General features: G+C 43.1%; 1 protein-coding gene across 1 annotated transcript in view; it reads right to left on the reverse strand.

Moving 5' to 3' along the window:
- Positions 1–474: 474 nt before the first annotated feature.
- The window catches only part of Megf10 (multiple EGF like domains 10), a 150,632-nt gene continuing 127,339 nt past the window's right edge, over positions 475–23,767 (reverse strand). The window contains exons 17-25 of the mRNA XM_032885345.1: positions 20,243–20,371; positions 17,892–18,020; positions 15,788–15,916; positions 13,541–13,777; positions 12,199–12,326; positions 11,098–11,221; positions 6,040–6,084; positions 5,136–5,342; positions 475–4,123 (exon numbers count right to left, since the gene is read on the reverse strand). Of these exons, the coding sequence (XP_032741236.1) occupies positions 3,912–4,123; positions 5,136–5,342; positions 6,040–6,084; positions 11,098–11,221; positions 12,199–12,326; positions 13,541–13,777; positions 15,788–15,916; positions 17,892–18,020; positions 20,243–20,371 (1,340 nt within the window). The 3' untranslated portion in view covers positions 475–3,911. The remainder of the gene's footprint in view (positions 4,124–5,135; positions 5,343–6,039; positions 6,085–11,097; positions 11,222–12,198; positions 12,327–13,540; positions 13,778–15,787; positions 15,917–17,891; positions 18,021–20,242; positions 20,372–23,767) is intronic.

Raw genomic sequence — 23,767 nt, forward strand, 5'->3', positions numbered from 1 at the left:
TAGAGGCAGGAGCATCAGTTCAGGTCATCCTCAGACATCCTGCCATGGGGATAATTCCCCAGCTCAAAAAACAAACAAACAAACAAACAAACAAACAAACATAACAAGCTAAGTAGTGGTTCTCAATCTGTGGGTCATGACCCCTTCGGCAAACCTGTCTCCAAAAATATTTATGTTACTATTTATACATTCATATAAGTACAGTTATGAAGTAGCAACAAAATAATCTTATGGTTGGGGGTCACCACAACGTAAGGAACTGTGTCATAGGATCACAGTTTCAGAAAGATTGAGAGCTACTGATCTAAAGGGAAAGCATACACATTAGCAATTACATATAACACAGGGCTAATGTCGTTTGATGTACCGTGGAACCACACGTGACAAAGTATTAATTTTCTAGTAGCACTGTGAACCCCTCTCTCTCATTTTGATCAGCAGAGTCACATGAAGAAATAAATACCACTTTAGAGCTGTTTTTAATCAGAAAGTTTATTGCACTCATCTATTGACTATTTGACGGTATAAATGACAAGGAAACTAATTCTGAGGGAGGTTTATTGTCTTTGGGAAAGAGAGAGCATAACACTTAAAGCATTAATTTTGTTTGCAATCACCAAGTAAACCATACTGCATTATGAGTTTTTCTTCTTAAAAATATAGAGAGAAATACTGCAATTTGGTCATATCAAAACAAAGGTGAGACAAAAATGGTGAGCAGGACTCTACAGGACAGTTTGCTGTGTGTAGCTCCTGCTTCACAAGCAACCACTCCACACAAGCCTCTGTACATGTCCATGGCACTAAGCCTTTAAAATAAAAATAGCCCTTCAGTGTTTCCTTGTAATAATAAGGACATATTACCCAGAGGTGGAAAATTCATTTTTTAAAAACCATAATCCTAAGATTTGATTTTTATGATCTTTGTCTTACTTGAACTGTAGTCTTCTAATATCACGTTGATGATATATGCTGTTTTTGTTTGAGTTTGAGTTATATTTGGTAGAAAAGTTCCCTAGGGCTGATCACCATTATGGCCTACCGACATCAAGATAACCATATTTTCATAAAGTTGCCTGCATTTCTCACAATCAGGAGGTATTATGCTAATGGATTTGGCCATAACACCCTATGCTGCTCTGTTGTGAACTTCTAAGGTCAGTTTTTCTGTACTTGGCCAACACCCACAAAAACATTGCTAAACACATTAAATCCTGTCTATTACTAGTACTCTATGAGGAGGGGCTATCTAGCACTGTGAGTAATAATGAAAATTCCCATATCACAGAATTAACCACAATTATCATGGTCTCCTAGTAAAAACAAGTATATGAATTATCACCTGGGCAAGTTCTGATATACTGCTGTACAAGTGGTAAATGGTAAAAAATTTAAAACATCAATTTCTAAGGAAAGAATAATGGCTAGGAATACATTTGCATCTGGATGTCCCATACAAGGAATTATCAAACCTATCCAGTGCTTTCTTCTGCAGGGTACCAGAGAGAAATTACAGCAAAATATCTAGAAAATTATGCTTTGTCTCCAGAGACAGTGTGGGATTTTTACAGTGTCTGAAATATGAAATGTTCTGACTTTGGGAAGTCATGAGGAAACTTCTAGGTAAACTCTGCCTTGGACACAGGTTCAGAAGATTGGGTTGTGTTAGGATATGGGCATCAATGGATTCTACAGGGTAGCTTGTGGGCGTGTCATCCCCACCGCATAAGACATCTGTTTGGAACCTTCTCTGTAGATTTTTCCAGTAAGATCCTCTCACTGTTGCCCACAAATTCTTTTTCCCAAGTGGTACAATGGAGAAAGACAGCTTTAATAAACAAACAATCTCTATAGAGTCACAGGGACCTCAATCTTACGTTATGCTTAAAAGAGATGATATTTAAGGAGAAAAAGGGAAAGTGTTCAACCTTCTCATAGCAGGAAGGGCTCCTATGGCTGCTAACCCATGTGTCCGCTTGATGTTTGCTCCCTAGGGATCAGCCAGTGCTTACCTACTGGAAAAAAAAATTCGATTGTTTCTAAAGAATGTTCCAGATAATGTAAGAGCAATTTCCCTAAGTGCATTTGCAGAACTATTCACCTGACCAAATTAATCCCTCATGATAGGCACAGGTGGGCAATGCAAAATGACTACATTCCACCTCAGAGGCAGACTGGGATAACACTTTATAGCTGTCGCTAGTAGGTGAGTGTAGTAGTCAATTATTAATAGACTCCAACAGACTGTCACATGGGTCTTCGTGTCATTCTGCTCTGATGTTACACATGCTCACACCCTCTCCTCTCTTCTGTGTGCTCAGATATAGCAATGCTTTGTTGCATCACATTGGCATTCTCATGAGACAAAAGCCTTGGGGTAAAGCTGTGTCTGCAAGAGTGTACACCAGGCAAGCATTTGTTCTGGTCTGCTGAGAATAGTCTATATTTAAACCCAATGCCTGATGGCTATTAGTAATGCCCTCATTTACTATTAAAAGTGGCCCAGTTTAGATGCTCAGTTATTGATGACCATGATGAAAGTCTTTAGCAAAATCACTGGTAATTCTCATTGGTCCTTCTTCCCGAGCTTAACCAAGATTCAGGGAACCAACACCCCCAAAGAGATCTCCACTGTGGACTATTAGAAAGTTCCATTCCAGTGATCAGCTACGCACCTATGGCTACTATACTATTTTAGCAATGATCAATTTTAATAGGTTCAATTTGTATATTTTCATTTCCTTCCTCCAAAAGAAAAATAACGTGTTCCTTTTGAGCAGAAGATGAATGGCAATGATTCAGGAAACGATGGACATATCATAATTCTGCATTAACAACCCAAACACTACAAAACAGAATACATGACTTAATGAAAATACAAACTAAAAAGAAACGAGTGCATGTCACATTAGCAATGCAAAAGGCCAGCTTAAGCATGGTTTCTCTAAATCAATAGTTAATAAGAAAAGTGCCCCTTTCCCAAATATGCACAAAAAATATCTCAGTCACTTGTAGGGAAAAATTAAGGAAAACATCCCCCTAAGACTATATTACAACAAGTATTACTAATGGTTCCTCTAACCCAAGCATCTTACATGTAAAATGTACACCCTTTGCCGCTCACCAGACACTCACTCAATCAAACAATAAAACGATTGCATCTTTGTATATATGGATAACTGATAAGTTATGAACCTCAAGTGGTAAATATGCATGGTGGGACAGCAATTAGAATGACGTCACAAATCTAACATGGGCCGAAGGTCAAACAGAAATGCCACATTTATGTATTGATTTCTGCAATACTCATATACTATGTCTAAAATAATTCTAATTGAACATTTCTCATCCTAAAAACAAACAAAGGTTTTATGTTTCGATTTGCTCTCATTGCTATCCAATCCTACCACCTGACAGAATGCTTCTGATCTTGAGTCCAAATGGAAAAAAAAAACATTATGCAAGGAGGACTCAGGAGAATATTCCTTGTCTCCTATGTGTTTAGCAGTTTTCATTTTTCTTAGATAAATGTGTGGTGACCTGCACGATCCTAGGAGTGGCTTTGTGATGTTACAGACAACAAATAGACTTTAGTTTTCCAGGTGACAATACAATGTCTCCTCCAGTCTCTGTCTCTTAAAGGTTCCATGAAGTTCACCTTATCAGCCAACATCTTAAAACAAGTCATTGGTGCCATTCCTAACCTAACAGCAATGAGAAATCATGAAGCTCTCTCCTTCTAAACCCTGTGATCACAGCACACCTTGATGGGTGTTAGCCTCAGCTTGGAGCTTTCTGGTACATGTCCAACAACTGCTTATTAGAGTAATTCACAGTCATCTGCAGTGCCAACTGTAGATGAACTGAAGGCTTGAAAAGAGTACCAATGGTCACCCAGTAGTCCTTTGATGTCATTCGCTGCTGCTGCTGCTGTTGCTGGTGGTGGTGGTGCTGCTGCTACTGCCACCACCGCCATCCTCTCTCTTTGGGGAGGATGAACTGTCCCTTACTGGCAGCAGGTCATAATGGCAAGGGATGTGACTGTTCTTTGGAAGGTCATATGGGTCTTGGGTGACATGACCACTGTTGCTGAATACTCCTTGCACCACACTGACCGTAGGTTCTGTAATAATCAGGAACAAAAAAAAATCAGCAAGGGAAATTTGTTTTAAAGATGCTATTTCTTGCACATATCAAACACAAAAGGAGTACTTTATAAAAAATATAGGGAAGTAGTTTTGAAAAAGAACATTCTTTTATAATCATACAGGGAACAGAACTCTATAGTTTTTGGACAAACGGACACTGAGGAATGGTGTTCATAGAAAATGATGAAGAAATCGAGTGGATGAACACAGATTATGGATACCAATCATTGTCTCATGACACCTTGAGGATAACCAAGTCCACGTCCTTGACTCTACAGGTGAAAGTGTTCTTAGAGGTTACCTCAATTTATGGAAACACTAAACACTTCACAACTTTAGCCCCCAACTCTGAGCAGAGTTCTCATCTCACTTTGGTGGGCTTAAAGGACAGTTGGGGGAATGCTATCATTACCTATAAATTAATTAACTAATTTTCTCCATTAACAAGATATTTTATGTTACATATGGATAGAGAGACTAAACTATATAGACCTACTATTTACTCAATATTGGCTGCAGTATGGTTCTTTTCCCAAATGGCATCCACAGACTATACTTAAAATAAGTATAATTTTACATTTAATTTCTCCTAATTTATATCAGATTCATATGAGAATACATCTGATATAGTAAACAAGTTTAAAATAAAAAGCATTATGTTAATATCATGAACACAGCCAGGAAATGGAGCCCCAGGTTTGCTCCACTCGAGCCATTTGTTTCGGCTTACCCGCTGTATTAGCTAATATGATGCATATGCTCCTCCACATGTGTGCTAAAATATTTACCATGGTCGTAAGACAAAAGATGATGGCTATGTGGAAGATAAGGATTTTAAATTTGCTAAATGTTGTTTTCCTGAAACATTCATTTCCCATCAGTTGGTCTGATCTCTGTACAGCCCAATGGGATAGAAAGCACGGGCTACTTAGGACTGCTTCGAACACCATCTTGTGCCAACGTTCTTTATACGGATGGAGAACTCACCGACTTCATAGACATTCCTGTTGGCTGAAGTTGAGTTATTGATCTCTGCATATGGGGAGTCTCTTCTCGCTGGCGACTTCATCTCCACGTAGCCACACTCGGAGCTTTTAGGCAAGAGCGCAGGGGGGTCTTTAATGGTGGCATATGGGTTCTCCGAGCTGCTTAGGGAGCAAGTGCTTGAATTGTACTCAGAGTTCTTCCCCAGATCTGAGAGGAGAAATGGAATGAAAGGAGTAAGTGTAGTTTCACGGGCAACATCATTTCGTGCTGATAATTTCCTTGGGTAGATTATTTCTTTTTCTTTATGGGAAAATTTCTGTAATGGCATTTTCTGAAAATAATGTGCACTTACCACCTATTCTGAAGACAATTTGCTATAAAATTGTCCATCTATAAAGTAATCGTAGCTCGCCTCTAAGGGGATTACGGAGAAAAAATGGCATGGTGCTGATTTCATTTTGATGATCGCATCCACATACAATTAATTCTATTCTGATATGATGAGAAAATTTACTAATTCAAGCCTTTAAATCAATAAACCTGGAGTTGATGGGTCCAGAAACACAGAGTAGTACTGGACACCATGCTGCTCAGAGTCACTGCGGGTGGTCATTAGATGGCCATCTGATCCCTCCTTATTTCCAGCTGTCTCCCACTGTACATTTCTCTTTCCCAAGACACCATTTAATTTAAAGGAAATGTGAGTGTATTCCCTCAGAAAACTAGAACGTTTGCTCCCAATCAGATCCGCCATTGTCTTTCTCTCCATGTCTGTCAAACATGTTTGTATCTTGGCATAGTGACTTATCACATAGAAGGTTCTAGACCAAGTTGTTAAATCCACTTTTGTTTGTTTTAAGAATTATTTCAGGCTCTGAGATCCTTCTCCAAATGTACGCCATACCTTTTAAGGACTTTCCCATGTAGCTTCTGTCCAGCCCAAAAGCACCTGTGGTAAAGAAAAATAACGCATGAGAACTGAAGGTAAATGGAAAGAAGCCCGGGTCTCAAATCACCACAGGCAACTGCCTTGCTGTGAGCCACTACAGCTCTGCTCTCAAATCTTTATATCACATCAGTCATGGTGGGGGCGGACCCAAGTGTACTGTATGTTCATCTCATCAATTATCTCCATCAGAAAAGCCTGATGAATTCATGTAGGAACGAAGGGACAAGAAGTGAGAAATCAGCCACCATGAATCAAGGCTGAATAACAGAATAACATGACTAGCCAAGACTAGACTGGAGAGTTCACTTCTAACAGCTCCTTCAAGGGTCTGAACACTTAGTTTCACAGTAGCTAGTATTCAGTTATAGGATCATCTCCAGTAGAAGTGTGTTGACTCAATACTTTATAAGCCAATGCTTGTAGTTTTTGACTATTTTTACTTGAAGTTTTTGACTTTTCCAGTATAGAGGCAGGGGACATTTGCAGTGAGTCTACCTAGACAAAATAAACAGTTGTCTAGTTGTCTTGTTTTCAAATATCTGTACTTAATGGAGGTGGGTGTTGGTTTGGAATAAATAGTCCTGCTCACACTGGGCAAAGCAAAATCTGTTGGCAGTGAAAGCAAGCAAACACTGAGAATCAATGACGTCATAAGCATCGTGGAGCATTAGACAGTAACCACCAATCCACAGCATTCACACTGTGGCAAAGACAAGAAGTCCCTCTCTAGCCCATTCTATGCCACCTCACACAAATGCTATGTACTGAACAGGAAACAAGGATCCCTCTGGAGCTGTCAGGAGAAAGAAGAAAAAGCAGTGGCTAGGAGACCGAGCACTTAGCTCTCATCACTCCATAGGTGCATAACTCTAGGGCCTGAGCTCTGAGTGTCAGTTTTCTCTTCTCTAAAATGGGGACTCCAAAACTGCACTCCAGTCTTACATAGCCGTTCTTGTCATTAAATGAAGTAGAGCATGCTTCGAAAGGCTTGCAGACTCTGCACTTGATCTTAGCAAAAAGGCTGAGAAACGATGGCTTGCAGACTCTGAAGCACCATATGAATGAATGGGGTTTCAATTACTGTAACACTTAAGGTGTCATTAGCACCATCAGGACCTGTAAGCTTCTGTAAGCTTTTCAGGACACTGTTTATCGTCTTTCAAAGCAATGCTAAAGACTTGGTTAAAATCAGAGAGTAGTGATGGGTCATGAACTTTCCAATTCTTAAACACAGTGTTTAAGAATGTTGACCGCCTCTATACATTTCTCTGTTAATGTCCTCTATACATTTCTCCCTTAATGTCCTTAGATTCAGGTTTAGACGGTGATACCCTAGCAGGATCTTTTAGGGGAAAGAATAGGAACTCTCATGTTTAATATCAATCATAGTCAGGAAAGATATGGAAATATTTTCTTCTCTAAAACGCACTTTCCTGGGTCTCAGTCATCACATTGTTGGCAAAGGCTCAGGAACCTACAGAGTAGTGGTTCTCAACCTGTGAGTCACAACCTCCTTTACAGGGGTCGCCTAAGCCCATCTGCATATCAGATATTTATGTTATGATTCATAATAATAGCAAAATTAGTTATGGAATAGCAATGAAAATAATTTTATGGCCACCAAAACTTGGGGAACTATATTAAAGGATTGTAGCATTAGAAAGGTTGAGAATCATTACTTTTGAGGGATGGGATAAGACAGTTTGTAATAGAAATTAACCTTAACAAAGAGAAGCATGGCCTTGGTCATTAGCTCTTCAATGCCAACCTCTAAGTTCTTGCAATATTCTGTCCAATAAGAATAGTCTGTTTTCCTAGAGGCTCAGTGTAGAAGCTTTATTAGACAGACCAGAAGGATGACTGAAGTAGAGGGGTTATGTCATATTAGCTTTTAATGGGATAGAATATAAGTAAGGCTGCAATCATTTGGGCAGGTAATCATGTCCATAGGACAAACCTCCAAAGCCTGGATATGAGTATTAAGGTGACCTTCACAAGTTGGCAACACTGAATGGTATATGTTGTGCCAGGAAAATCAACAGGAGCTATAATTGAGGGGGAGAAGACCACTGGTCACTCTCATGATCTGATCATTTTGAACTCTGCCCTTGGTAGATTCTAATCCATATCCCTTTGTTAACCATCTGAAATCATAATTACAGGGGCATTCAATGAGTTCTGGGAATCATTCCTGAAATTATTGATTCACACTATCTATCGTCTCTTTGACCTGTGAGCTTGCAATTGGTGTCAAAAGCAGAGTGGTCTTGGGACCTCCCAGACTTGGAAAATCTCCATGGATGGGAAAGATGTATTGCCTCTGAGAGCTGCATCACTGTAGGGCTGTGACTACACTACTCTGCAAAATTCCCTTGGTCTTTTCTAAACTATAGGCAGTTTTCTTGAATGTCCTTCTGGGTCTAGATTCAGTGTTTATCCTTTTTCCAGACACTAGAAAGAAAATAAGTGTGGTTCAATCAAAATTAGGAGACAAGTTCAGCCATCAGACCACTCAGCCAGGTTTTCAGCTATAGCTGGAGACTGTGGAAGCTGTTTTAGTAAGAGAGCCAGTGGACTCCCTCACAGCTCCTGTTTGCACAAATCCTCAGGAAAGGGGCTTTCAAATGCTCAGTTTAATCTGATTCCCACCATAAGCCAGTACGTGCTTGCCACCCCCATTTTAAACACGAATAAATAAACCCACGAGGGTAAGTTCCAGGCCAGTGCTATACGACAACAGGAGTCAATCTCTGGGCTTTCTCTGTCAAGTGTAGAGCTATTTTAAGACAGATGAGAACAACCATGCCAGGGGGATGGGGGACGGCTCCGTCAGGAAGACACTGGATGCTCCTCCAGAGAACCCATGTTCAGTTCACAGCACCCACACCCAATGGTTCACACTATACACTGCCCAACTTCAGTTCCGGGGGCCTGGCACCCTTTTCTGGTCTCTAGGGGCACACAACTGTGACACCCCCTCTCATGCACGTGTGCACACAAATAAGAATAAACAAATCCCTTTGTTTAAAAAAAAACCTCCTTGCTTTTTCACCTATATTGTGCCTTGGTGTTTCAAAGAAAAATTACTTTTTCCCTCCTGTGTAAATTGCTCTTAGGGAGAAGGAAAGGTCCCACTGAGAATACTATTATAGCTTACAGTTAAGTGTTTCGACTTACTGTTCTACTGAGACATTTGTCCAATAAGAGGCCTCCACAGCCCATAGAGATCGTCTCCTGCATCTTGGGAAATTCCACATGCATAGAGACCACAGAGAAGTAGAAGGAACAGTCATACACTCCACCTTGAGACTCTATTTCTGCCCCTTTCCTTTTATCTGTTTGGACATTGACCTCTGAGTTTTTTGATTTATGCATCATTAGAATAAGATTCATGAGTGAGTCAACCCTATACAGCTGACAGATTTTGCAAATAAAGTTTATTTAAGTGTAGTATTTGTTCCATGTAACAATTGTGTTTACCTACTGCATTCCATTGGGCTTCCTGGCAATCCCAACATTTAACAAATATATGTGAAATGTTATTGTGGTTAGCCTTAAATATCAGTCATCTTACAGGCCTAGAGCCATCCTAGAGGAAGGCCCCTACTGAAGGATTGCCTAGATCAGACGGACCTATGGGCGTATCTTAGGGAGTTGTATTGATTACTAATTTGATGCAGGAGAGCCCAGCCTACTGTGGGTGGCACCATCCTTAGGTACACAGTCCTAACTTATATAAGAAAGCAGGGAGAGGGAGAGGGAGAGGGAGAGGGAGAGGGAGGGAGAGGGAGGGAGGAGGGGAGGGGAGGGAGGGAGAGGGAGAGGGAGGAGAGGGAGGGAGAGGAGAGGGAGAGGAGAGGGGAGGAGAGGAGATAGAGGGGAAGGAAAAGTGGGAAGGAGGGAGGGACAGGGTGGGGAGATGTTTTTGCCTTGAGTTTCTGCCCTAACTTCTATGATGGGCTATGACTTAGAATTGTAAGATGAAATAAACCCTTTCCTCCCCTAAGGTGCTTTTGGCTAAAGATTTTTTTTTTTAATCACAGCAACAGAATGAATCTAACAGAGGCAGACTCACAGCACCATGTGCTCAGTGATATTCCAGAAGCTGGGACCCGCAATTCCTGATGAGGAGGTCCTCAAAATTAATACGATTTCCAGTAGTAGAACAGCACTGCCTGCCTGCCGCTCTAATTCCCTTTCAAGTGAACAGTGGGGTTTCCCTGAAGCTCTACAGTGCGAGCCAATCAGCCCATGGACTGCAGAGCAGACAGGAGAGTCTGTCTGTCTACTACTAAGCCAGACAGAAATTAAGGCTGTGAGACGGCGATAGGGGTGGTGCAGAATATAATTTTATAAAATTCCCTTAGTGACAGAAAATGAGATTACTATTGCAAATTAACAAAAATAACTGTTTGAAATGTTCTTAATTTTTAATTTGCAAAATGGTAAATATCAAATAGGCGTCGTCTACATTGGCAGGGGCCCTTTGGGGTGTTGAATAATACCTAAAAAATATAAATTGATACCAATTGCAAAACCCTCGAAAGACCACTAATCTCACAACTGTTTCCTCAGCTGAAAAGGGAACAGGACATTCGATATTAAGAGCTAACAAAATCACAATCGTGTCAAAAGTTGACAGCGTTCAAAGGTCAGATGTGACGGAACTTTCAGACAGTATACCAGGCTTTGTGGAAGTCACTCCAGCTCATTATGGTTTATTTGTTGAACGGTCACATGGTGCTGGGGACTCCCCATTGAAGTACTGGTGAGAGCTGAGTTAATATGGAGGAAGCTACTAGCAGGCAGAGATGCTTTTCTAGAAATCCTGGTGCAACGTGATACCCTCAGTAGTGAGTGTGAAACAAGTAAGGCATCAAGGCTAGTGGTAAGCCCTATAGAAGTGCCAGACGTAATTCATTATTTGGGTTGGGCGCCTGTTCCTGGTGGAGAGCTGTAGTGCACACACAGAACAGTGAACGCATAGTATGCGCATGCACTTGTGGGCCTCACCAAGCTCATTGAGGTAGCCTCCTTGCTTCCAGTCAGCTGGCAACGTCCCAGTGCAGTCCACCAAAGCGCCTCTCTTCCCCGGATTCACATTTTTAAGATTCACAAACAGTTGATTGTTTTTTGACTATGAAACAAACAGACAAAGAAGATGCTTTAAGAAGAGAACACACTGGAGGAGAGTAAGTTCAGAGTTTATGGCAAGGTCGCCCCCTCAACTAAGGCGGAGAAAAAGTGAGGAAACCCATCCCTGGCATGCAGGGTGCCCGTCCCTCTATCCATCTCTTCCCCTTACCCCAGCCCTGTAATCTGAAGGTCCTCATTTCACACTATCACTTTTTGCCAATTAAACATCATTTCTGGTTATAAACGAAGAATTTTAAATTGAAGAAAGGAATTGTGGGTGTAAGTTTTATGAAAGTCTCCATGATGCTGTGAGTCCCCAGTGTCTTGGCCATTCCGGTGGGCATACACATGACCGTGAGACCCGGTAGGAGACCCGGTAGGATGACGAGCACGGTATTTGGGAAGGTGGAGTGCTAGTTAACTCTGAGGTGCCACTGTGAAAAACCAGCATTGTCAATTTAATGACAGTGGATTAAATGGATTAACTTGATTTCCCCCCTCTTTTGTTCTGTTCCTTCCTTCCCTAAAAGAAATCTGGACCGTGGTGAGGCAGACAATGGAGCCTGGAGACAGGGGTGGGCACAGCAGGAACTCAGAGCATCCTGGGAGGACACAGAGGCACAGGGGGTCAGAGAGGATAAACTTGGTGGTTTCACAATGGATTTTTACATTTTTAATGACATCATCAAGAGATCTCATTTTCATCTCATGTAAAACGAGGAACATTATCCTTGACGTAATATAAACAGTGGGGTTGTTGTTGGCGAGACCTTACCACACACAGCACCAGCGGAGGAGACTGGAAGCCATTGTTCCTTAGAGGTGAGGCCTCTGGGGATGTTCAGCTACACTCGCAGGACAGTTTAGGGGGAATCAAGTGAGCAGGACACAGGAAATGTCTGGAGTGGCAGTGTTGAGAATGTGTGCCTCATCCCTCTCCCCTCCCCACATTCCAATTCCTGAGGTATCGTCTCTCACCTTTGCAATGGTCACCCTGTCCCTGTTGTTCACATGAGGGGACGCGGCACACTGGCTAAGTGTGTGATAACTGGGATTGGTGAAGTAGTGGCTGTTGGCATTTCCGCCATTGCTGTGAGGCAGGGTTTCTGTAAAAGAAGAGGAAATGGTTAAATCAAAATGATAGTGCAGATGTTTTCCTCTCCAGCCCAGCCCACTCTTCAAAGCCCCTAGAAGAACAGGCCCAGCTACTGCCTCCTTGGAAATTGTGAGTGCATCCACAGAAAACTGCTCTTAGCTTTGGGACCTGTAAACACAGAGTGTCATAAGAAACTACACCGTCTATACCCATCGGCTTCTTTTAAAAAGCACTTGATTTCCTGACACAGTAATTCTACGCTGAAAACATACTCTTATGTAAATTGCCTATTTTGCATATTCTCCCAGAATCATAATATTTATAAGCATGTAGCCAGGGTCTTTCAGTAATTGCTGAAGACTGAGTAAGATTTTCTGTTTCCTCAGTGTACGAGTTTACTCCCTTTGATGGTTGAATGTGTGCATTGTTGCTGTCTCCCCCCCCCAACACACACACACCCTGCTTGTGACAAGAAGATTCAGAAGAGGTTTCATAAGGGACTGCCTTGGCTCTTGCTAATACCTCGGGCTTGTGTCCTGTATACCCTGGTTCTCTCCAGTTACTGACACGTGCAGGCACAGGGCCGGAGGATGCTGACTGAAGCACATACAGCAGAGACTGTGCTCTCTCTCTTTCTCCCCTCAACACTCATACATGACAGAACTTGGAACTGATTTGTCCGGCAGAGCCTATCTATGAATTAAACTGCCTAAATAGAAAACAACCATTCATTGATTCCCAATGTAAAAATCCTCACTGAACGCCTGGAAAAGATGGCTCAGTGGTTAAGAACGCTTGAAGCTCTTCCAGAGGACCCAGGTTCAATTCCAAGATCCCAAACACCCATATTGAGCAGTCCACAACCATTTGCAACTCTAGCTCTCTTGGGAATCTGACTACTTCTTCCGGTCCCAACAGGTACCTACATACATAAACAAAGACATACACACACACGCACGCACGCACGCACGCACGCGCGCGCGCGCCTTTTTCAAAAGCCTTTGAAAAAATGAAAGTGATGATTTTTCTACTGCTAAGTCGTAACCCATATCTCTAAGCACATATACCATGAGGTCATGTTAAGGGAGCCGATCAGATGCAATAGACACACAGCCAAACACCAAATTCCACAGAACGTAAATTTACAAGGAGGGTTCCCACAGGGCAGCCTCCCTGCACCACAGCCCTCCCGGCACCGCAGCCCTGCCTGCACCTCAGTCCTACCTGCAATGGTATAGTCTGCATTGATAACCCTCATGGCAGGGGTGTAGGTCACGGCCGGCATGCTCGATTCCTTCCTCTTCTGCTTGTGTCTGTAGATAACGAACAGCGCTAGCAGGAAGAGCACAACAAGCAGAAGAACCACGATGCCCGCGATGGCCCCGATCTGATAGGAGTCAGCAGGAAGGGCGGTGCTGGTCCTGCTTAAGCTGTTCAGATTGCCCACGATGATGACCCCAGCTAGGAGAGGGTGGAAACAGACCGAGTATGGGTGACCGTGGGCCAGATACAGGTTCTACCTCTATTAAAGCAAAAACCAGAAACGCACCCACCGGCCTAGCACCTGGGTGAGTTCAGTCGGTGAGACGCTTATTTGGAAGCACGGTAAAAACAGACGCTCTACACTTTCAGACGTCGCCAGTGCCACGCCCCTGGAAAGCCCTCAGGAGGCAGTGTATGCATCCTGAGAGTCAGGTGCGGGCTGGGAGCTACTCATCTATTTCAGATTAAACTCAGGTTGGCGATTAAGCTTGGATAATACTTTTCCTAATTTTTGTTTTGCTCGATGAGTTCTCTAGTGCTGATCTTACATGGGAATAAGTCCATACCTACCAGTCTAACTCAATCTTTCATTTAACCTTAATATTTTTTAAAAGATTTATTTACTTTTATTTTACGTTCATTGGTGTTTTGCCTGCATGTGTGACTTGAAGGTTTCAGATCTTCTGGAACTGGAGATAGAGCTGCGAGCAGTCATGGGGGCACTAGGAATTGAACCTGAGGTCCTCTGGAAGGGCAGTCAGAGCTCCTAACCACTGAGCCATCTCTCCAGCCCCTGACCTTGATATTTTAAGGAGAGAGTTGCCTTCTAAACAAGCAGAGCTCTGATACAAGCCGAGGCCAACAGCCTCTCACTGCCAGACACACCATCTTATAAAAAGCCATGTTCAACACCAGGAAGATTTCTCTTATAGTTCCTGGTAATATCACCTGTACCTCTACCCATCAAAGTCAAAACTCCCAGGGGAAGTCCCACTCATAACCACCAGGAGAACATTCTCAAAGGGCCCTCTGCCCCAGAGTGTCAGAACTGTCCAAATACTTCCATGAAAAAAAATATTTGACAAATAATCCCAGATGAATATGATACACACCCAGTTAAAACAACACCTACACGAATTTCTTTAAAAGTTAAGCATATGCCTATTTTACAGTTCAATCACTCTCTTCTGGAGTTTTTAGCCCAAAGAGATGAAATCGCACGTCATGTGGAGATCGGCACTCCTTGCCCACACAGTCTTAGCAATGACAGCCAAACACTGAAAACCACCCCGGATGTCCACAAATTATGGTATACCTACTCAACGGGACAGTACACAGCAGCAAAGACCTGAACTATCAGTTTGTTTAAAAAACACATTTGAATTTCAAAACGCTTATGGTAACTAAACAAAGCCAGGTACAAGAAGAATACAATGCGGTTTCCCTAAATGGGTCGCCTTGTCTGGCCTCGGTGGGACAGAATGTGCCTAGTTCTGCAGTGACTTGAGGTAACAGGGTGGGTTGATACCTGGAGAGGGGGCTCCTACCTCTCAGAGAAGGGGAGGAGGGGATGGGGAGGGGCTGTGTGAGGGGGGATGGGGTGGAGAGGGATGTAAGGGAATAAATAAATAAATTAATGAAAAACTACAAAAAAAAATACAATGTGATTCTTTCCACAGGAGATTCGAGAAAAAAAATGCAAACAGTGACAGAAAGGTCAGTGGTGGCCTTCTTCTATGGAAGAAGTAGCAGAGGCGGGCATGCAGAAACAGGTAAGAGAGTGAGCGGTACTATCTTTATTGGGGTGGTTGCTTTGGGGATATATATATATATACACACATACATATATATATGTGTGTGTTTTATGTTTCAGAAAATTGTGTAAGGTAAATGTGTGGGGTTTATATGCCAGTTATACTCCTGAATAAATCTAAAATTATTAGAAAGTTCGTGGATTGTAGAATAGGAAAAACTGTGGCATTTGTGTCACAGCTGTGTGTCCTTGAGAACCTTCTCTAACTGCTACAACCTTTAGCTGGTTTCTTTATCTATTAAAGACGGCGACAATAAGATATCCATCCGGCAACCACATAATCAGCTAGCGTTTGAATTAGGTTTACCCAGGTTAGCGTAAGGAAGTACTTAATACCGAGCTGCACGGTGGCCACACACATAGAAGCAGTCGTTCGTTATTCACTGGGACTTTACCTTGGTCACATCGTGCTCCTTTCCATCCTGGGCTACAGTAACACGTGCCGGTGATGTGGTCACAGGTGGAGTTGTTCAGACAGTCACAGATCTGGCGACAGCCATAGCCGTATGTTCCTGCAGGGCATTCTGGAGAGGATATGAAGCCAATGTTATTTCCCAAGTCTAGGGGAGACGAAGCCTGCCTCCTTCTGCATGTCAGCTGGTGTGCCCTCTCCATAGGCTCCTTCTTGGACAGAACCATGCCACCCAAGGTATGGGAGGCTGGGCCGTTGTCCCTGAGCTGTGGTAGGGCTCACAGTCCTGCTGCTGAGCACCAAGCCAGTCAATGTTATGGGTCAGCTTCCGACACATTTGCCTGCTTATACCCACTGCTCTGAGGTACAAGGAGAGGGTCCATGAGACCCCTGTGGAACAAATGAAAACATGGAAAGCAATTTGAGGCGACTCCCTCAGTCAAATCTGTGTGTCAGAGAGAACTGGATCCAACAGTGTAAACTTGAGATAATCCCTTCAGAACACATAGTTTACATAGGCTCCGGGATTCCTCCTAAAGACATGTTCTCACTGAGATTAGCAGGAATTAGGGGCAGTTGGGTTATTTTCTCAGTAAGAATTTCATTTGACGTAGAATAAATCGAGTACAGGTTGAAGCCTCAGAGACTAACGTAGTACGCGTCTTATGATATGCTGTCATTCAAAAGAATCATGTTGTGGGGGATGGAATTTAAATTTGAACATTTCTCAACACGGATGTTGTTTGCAAAGTGAACAGCAGGGGGCGATGTGCTATCGCTATCAGCGGCTGGCAAACATTGTATTCTTGTTTATAAGGGAGCAGTGGGGGCTTCAAAAACAGGAACACTATTATCCCACATTCATATTCAGAGCTCTCATGGCAGTACTTAACAGGTTTTCTTAATAAGACCTTAACTGGTGGCCTGGTAGTTGAATGCAAGTCAGTTTAGAGCCCATCCCGAGCTCTAGGCCCAGGTTTAACAGGCAGGCATAGATAGCATTTATACACACAGAGATGGCTAGAGACTCCGTGACTCAGTATACCCTTTATGATCACCTGGAAAGCAAACATTGTTGTCTTTGTCTGGAACCGCCTCTGGGTGGCTCTTTGCTGCATTTGCAGACAGAAGGTTCTGTATGGGCACCTAAGGCCAAGACCATTAAGCTGCCCAGGGCCTGTAAAGTTGGAATGGAGAGGAGGTGGAATGGTGTTTCCGCCCACTTTTCCCGTCCAAACCATCTCTATACAGAGCCACCTTTGCAACCACCTTCCCAAGACTACAATCATGGTCGGCGGTGATCTCTCACATGCCTTGCCTCTGGGCTTGCAGCATTAGAGGGTACCACCCACAGCTCTGCCTTTACTGTTTCATCCTCAGTACTGAACAAAGGCCACAGAGGAAAAGAAAATCGTGCTCATCTTACATACTCCGCTAAGGCTAACGGTCTTGTAACCCTGTGAGTAGATGCATGGCTCATGGACATGGGTATTGAGCCACAACAGAGATGGGTAATGTCCACAGCATCGTCTCCCTAGGATTAAAAAGGAAGGGTAAAGGCACTATGTCAAACTGAAGATTAAGGCTCAGATGAAAATTTGTTAGTGGGAAGAATGAAAATCACCATCAAAAAGGTGGCAACATGGGCCTAGACTCATTGCCACACCCATTCCCGAGGTTGGCCCCAGGCCCCAGGACTTCTCCCTAACCACTCTGTCCTTTAATGTAAGTCTGGACTCATGGTTGCCATGAAGGGAAACGGGTCATGTCTGTTAAGCCTCTGAGAAACCATATTCCAAAAATAAGAGAGGGAGGGAAAGCCAGGAAAAACATAATGGGAAAGTTGAACTTGACTTCATTCTTATAGTCCCGCCCCGTCTACCCAGAGTGCCAGGTGGAATTCCACTCAGAATCTGGAAGAAAGCAGACATCAAGGATTCCAGCAGGGAGGTCTTAAGAACAGGAAACCAACGGCACTGGTAATTAACCATCACTCGCACGACTCAAGCAGTAGTCATACAGTCTTGGCATCTCTGGACTTGAGGAAGGTGATCCAGACACCCAGTGGTGATGTGTCATGTACTCACTCTGTTCACAGTGCCGTCCCATGAATCCCGTGCGGCAGGTACACTGCCCCGAGATGTGGTCGCAGTCAGCTCCGTTTTGACATTGGCATACCAGTGCACAGTCTTTGCCATAGAAGCCCAGAGGGCATCCTGTGTAAGGTCGGAGAACAATGGAAGTCAGAGGGCTACCTAGGAGAAACACGGCTTCCTGCTCACATGCACCAGTAGGTGGACTTGAAGGCCTTGGAACACTGTTGGAGAGTAAAGGCCTTCCCATGCATCTCAGCTGTCACAGGGCTGCTCAGAAGTCTTAAGTCTCCTGCAAGGAGATTGTCATCTACAAACTGGGGGTGGGAGAGTCCCTAGCTGTCAGTATAACCATTGCCGGTGTCTTCTACAAAGCTCTTGGAGCCCAGGAAGGATGCAGTATTCTCTTTTATTCTTCACTCAGTTTCTAGAATCCTGGTTTTGAGTTCCCTGGACTGTAGTGAGTACTTCGTATTAGATAGCTGGCATGTTTTTACCTTTAGTGCAAAATGACTCAAATTCTTCTACTAGTCCTGTCTACTGTATCCATTTTTAACTTAAATTGTAGTTTTCCTATTATCAAATATATGGGGCAGAACCCTTAAGGTCAAAACCGGCCATGTTTCATAGAGGATTTAGAAAGTACTTTAAACCTTCACATTGGCTACATGGCTTCCAAGGCTTACATCACCAGGAACCTGGGGAGGAACACACACACACACACACACACACACACACACACACACACACACACACACACAGAGAGAGAGAGAGAGAGAGACAGACAGACAGACAGACAGACAGACACACACAGAGGGGAGACAGACAGACACACACAGAGACAGACAGACTCTCTCTCTCTCTCTCTCTCTCTCTCTCTCTCTCTCTCTCTCTCTCTCTCGGCTTATATGGGTCAGCAGCTGCTCTGCAGGAGTGTTTAAGGCAGGACAAAAGCTTCAATACAGCAGATTTGCCAGTTGTTTCTAAATACTGCCCATGCCTTGATTTTGCCATTTAAGGAGAGCTGGAATTTTAAGAAGCAGGAATGACACACAGATCTCAGCACACAATGGCATCCCCCATACCATATATTTATTTGACATCCGTCTTGTACCGGGTTCTTTTCATTCGTTTTGCCATTTACTCTTTGGTGCCCTACCATTATAGGGCTGGGTCTTCCTAGGCTACAGATAAGAGCTAAGCCCCGAGTATCCCAAGTCACAGGTAAAGGGCAGAATGGCAGGTGGGGCTGTGGTAGGACCAGACCCATGCAGGTGCCACTGCATCCTGCTTTGTCCACTTTAAAAGGTTCCTCTGCTTTTAGAATTATAGGTGACCTAGGTGTGCTTCCCAACTAAGAAGTTCAAAAATCTTTATGGCTTTAAGTCTTTAAAGAATAGCTTTCAAATTTGTCCTAGCAGTTCTGTCTTCCAGATCTTGGGCCAACAGCCATCCCTCATCCCAGAAACTTCTAGAAGTCTCCTTTCAGCTTCTCTCTGTTTTGTATACAAATTAGTATTAAATAGGAATACCTACTTCCTAACTCATCTTTTTTCTTTGACATGGCTATTCTTATGTTACGTTACTAAGTTATGTTACTATTGATAATATCCTTAATAAATGCCTTCCTGGTTTGTTTCCTTGACTTAGCAGAAAGAAGTATGGCTTTCCTCCACGACGTGTTTGCACACTGCATGGTGTGATGCTAAACACCATGTGGGGTTAAATGAAGGGTCGTATGAGATACAGGCTAGGAGTAAGAACTGGAGAAATGGTTTTTAAAACACGATCCTGGGCTGACAGTATCACCAATGGACAGAAATGCAAATTCACAGATCCCCGTCCAGATGCCCCGAATCAGACACTGTGGGATGAGGGTTGGGTATCTGGAGTTGGTTGGTTCCTCGAGGTAAACTTCTCTGTGAGCACACAGTAAGCCAAGCGGTGAGGTGTGTGTGTCTGTACTGACTTCCAAACCCCATCGTTTATTCTCACATTTGCACAGTCAGAAGAAATGGAAGCATTTCACACACAGAGACAGAGAGAGACAGAGAGACAGAGAGAGACAGAGAGAGACAGAGACAGAGAGAGAAGAGAAATCAATTACAATTAGAAATTAATTATACACAGTGCTTGCTCCACCTCAATGTCCTGACAAAAGCGAGCCAAAGGATACCTGTAATGTGGGGTTCTTAAACACACAGAAAGGGAGCTCTATAGAGGTCCTAAAGGAGGTAGCATGTGCTTTGAAGGGGCCCTCACTGACCTAACATACCGATGAGCAAACAGGGAGCCTATTTCTTCCATTGGCTCCCCTGGTGAACCCTGGAAGGCCCCTTGCTTACTCTGAGTGCAGTAGAGCCCCGTCCAGCCAGGAGTGCATTTGCATTCCCCGTCATAGGCGCTGCAAAAGGCTCCATTGTGGCAGTTGCAGGTATGGATGCAGTTCGGACCCCAGTGGGCTGGTGGACAGGCTGAAAACGGAGCAAGCATGAGAGGTGAGTCGGAGTCCCCAGGTAGGCACCAAACAGAACACTTCACCCACCTTCTCGCTACCCTCCACGTGCTGGGTTCATACCGCTAATAAAGTCAAGATACTCACAGTTCACAGACTGAGTACTGAATTCTGTACCAACCCCACAAGACAATGCTGGTCATAATAACTACCAACATTACTGACATAATTACACACATTTATGGACTTCCGAGGGACTCGAGGGAACAAGAATTACTTTAAAAAGTCAGTTGCTAAATAAATCATACCCAGTGGGTACCTAGCACTGTTCTAGACCCAAGGAAGAGAACAAAGACAAAACAGGGGTCTGAGTCACTCTGAGTGCTTCTGTTTTTCGAGGAAGCAAAACTACCAGCAGACTGAGAGGCAGTGATGGGAGAAACAATCAGGTGGAATAAGGAGGACAAGAATGAGGAGAGCTTCTCCTTCAACCCAGGCTCACCCAGGAAGGAGCAACTGAGTAAGAATCAGATGGTGGTGGGATTTCCCTGAGAGCTCCTAGGTCATGGGCTTAGAACTTTGATTTTTCTTGCAGCACCAAGGTAATGGGCTCGGGACTTTGATTAGCCAATCCTGTCCTGGTCTCTAGGCTCCAGGGTTGCCATTGGAATCTCATTTTATGTGCTAAAGTTCCTAACTATAAGAGAGTTCTTATGACTCTCGATCAGAGGAAGAAGAGAACACATTAACTAAATCCACTGTCGGCAGGAGAGGTTTTAGAAAGCAACATAAAGTGTGGACAAAATGAACTTGATTCATTAAAAAAATGTAGTTTTATTTATACTATATCTTCAAGAAATCATTTAAGGAGATGGCTACTTGCGATTTCTATTTTATTATCTGACTGAGACTATGAAGCAATAAAGAAAATAAATGAGCCTGAAGTCATTTTAAAATGAAAAGTATTTCCCAGAAACACATGCACTGTCTTTACCCAAGAACAAGACAAGAGTAACAGTGGAGAACGCTTGGTCCTCAGGGGGATTACGATGGGTTTTCTTAGTAGCCTTCCTTATTTTTCAGGTGAAGAAATTTTAGTTCAATAGTGGGCAACAGGATCTTATCCTAGGTCACACAGATTCACAGCGATAGTCGCTATTCCGTATGTAAGCATGGCTGCAGAACGAAGACAACTGAAATGTCCCCCTACCTGATGTAGCCTACAGGACTCAAAACCCTACCTCTAAAATAAGAAAAATCCCATTGGTTCTCTTTCACCCAGCTTCCGTAACAGTATTTCTTTTCTTTTTATATGTACATATTTTAGCTGTGTCTTTCTGTCTGTCTGTATGAGTGAATGTGTAATGTGTGTGCAGGTGTGCATGCCTGTGCGTGGATATCAGAAGAGGGCACTGGGGGGGTGGAGTTACAGTGTTTATGGGATGTCCCCCTTCCCCCCAGCTTGGTTAAAGGCTACTGAGATCCAAACTCTGGTCCCCATGATTAAGCAGCAAGAGCTTTAAGAGCTTTGAACCATGCAGAAATCTTTCCAGGTCCAAACGAACTACGTCTAATGATGCTTAATACGTTTTCATGAACCATCTACTGCCAGGAGGGTATTTTTTCTAAGTTGGCCACTTAAGGCAAGCAGGCTTTATTCCTGGGTTGGCGATGACCAAAGGTTGTAAACAAAGATCACTCAAATTTCCCATTTCCAAAGGTAAGTATGGGGACAAAGCTTTAGACAGTCGCTTTGCCAAGGACTCGAGCTCCTTTAAATGTACTTCATTAGTTTTCACAGTCTTGGTCTGCATGGTAAAGGACTTCCCTTTCTTAAAACTAGCTGATGACCAGCCAAGAAGAAATATTTAAGATGGACCCCCAGAGACCACAGGAATCAATGAAACCAATGGTCCCCAGGAGAAACAAGGCTTGCCAAACAAATGAATTTCCTCTGCAGTGATTATGGGGACAGCCATGCTATTGTCTCCATTCACAGTGCTGTTCTCATTTTTGTTCCTTCCAGCACATTCCTCCTCCAAATGAGGAAGTGACCAACTTCCAAACTAAAGAATACGTTTTAAAGGAGCAAATTAGACGAATCATGTTCCAGCAATGACATCGGATCTTTGTTTTCTTTCCTAAGCCCTGTCACTCATTTCGAGCACCTATTCCTCAACCTGTTCCTATGCCAGCCCAAATCATCAGAGGCTTGCAATACGCAGATCTGAACACATGGCGATTGCTTCTGGAACCCCTCCAACTGATTAAAATATATACTATGAAATCATCTATAACAACAAACACCCCTCTCACCAAAGGCTTCTTATCTCAGCAATGGGAGAAAGCAAGACTAATATTCAGATGAAGACATATTCCCTACCAGTTACTATGTACAGGTTGATTATAACTCTAGGGTGAATTCAATGGCCTACAAACCACGTGTAGAACAAGAGCTGTTCCTGACCTATCATACATGCGCCATGTTAGATTTGATCTCAACTGAGCACGAACACCGTGATGAGGAGAAGGCAGACACACGCTGTCTTTGGTCAGAAGCTGAATCCTTTGTGAATGTGCACAAACTCGCCTCTCAAAGGTTGCCTTATGGTCGTTGTTCTCTCTTCATGGCATGGGTAGTCTAAAGTCATCAACACATTTCCTCTTAGGGTCATATTTCTCCCATCTGAAGGGCAGTATGAGAGGCTCGGGGGAGCCAAGGGAGGGGACAAGCTGTGAGGTGCACTGAGGTAGTCAGTCTGCCCAGGAGCCCATAAAGTTTCTAAGACTCACGTCATTTGGTTTGACTTCTTCATGGTTCCATTCACTTCTGGATGAGTACATGACAGAAAGATAGATCTATAAATACAACTATTTTTGTTTTAGATCAACGGATAATAAGGACAGAGCTGTAGCTCAGTTGGTAGAGTGCTTGCCTGGCATCTCTGAAGCCCTGGGTTCAGTTCCCAGCACTGCACAAAAGCAAGTTATGTCTGCACACATTTGTAATCCCAACGCTCAGGAGGTGGGGGCAAAAAGAGCAGAAGTTCAAGGTCATCTTAGACAACAGAGCAAGTTTGAGGCCAGCCTTGGCTACATGACTAACCATTCATTGATATATTTACATATTTAATATATTGATATATAATATATAAAAGACTACATAATGATTTGTTTGAAGCTACACTAGGATACATGGAATATGTGTGTGTGTGTGTGTGTGTGTGTGTGTATGTATATATTCAGTGACTAACCATCCACTGATTTTATATACATATATTATATATGTTACATGTATAATTATATATTTGATATATAAATGAATGAGACTACATAATGAGGTAAGCTTTAGTTACATGGAGCCATATATATATGATTAATCATTTAATATATATATCCTCATTATCCTACTTTT

The sequence above is a fragment of the Rattus rattus genome, chromosome 15, assembly GCF_011064425.1.
Source record: "Rattus rattus isolate New Zealand chromosome 15, Rrattus_CSIRO_v1, whole genome shotgun sequence".
Classification (NCBI taxonomy): Eukaryota; Metazoa; Chordata; class Mammalia; order Rodentia; family Muridae; genus Rattus; species Rattus rattus.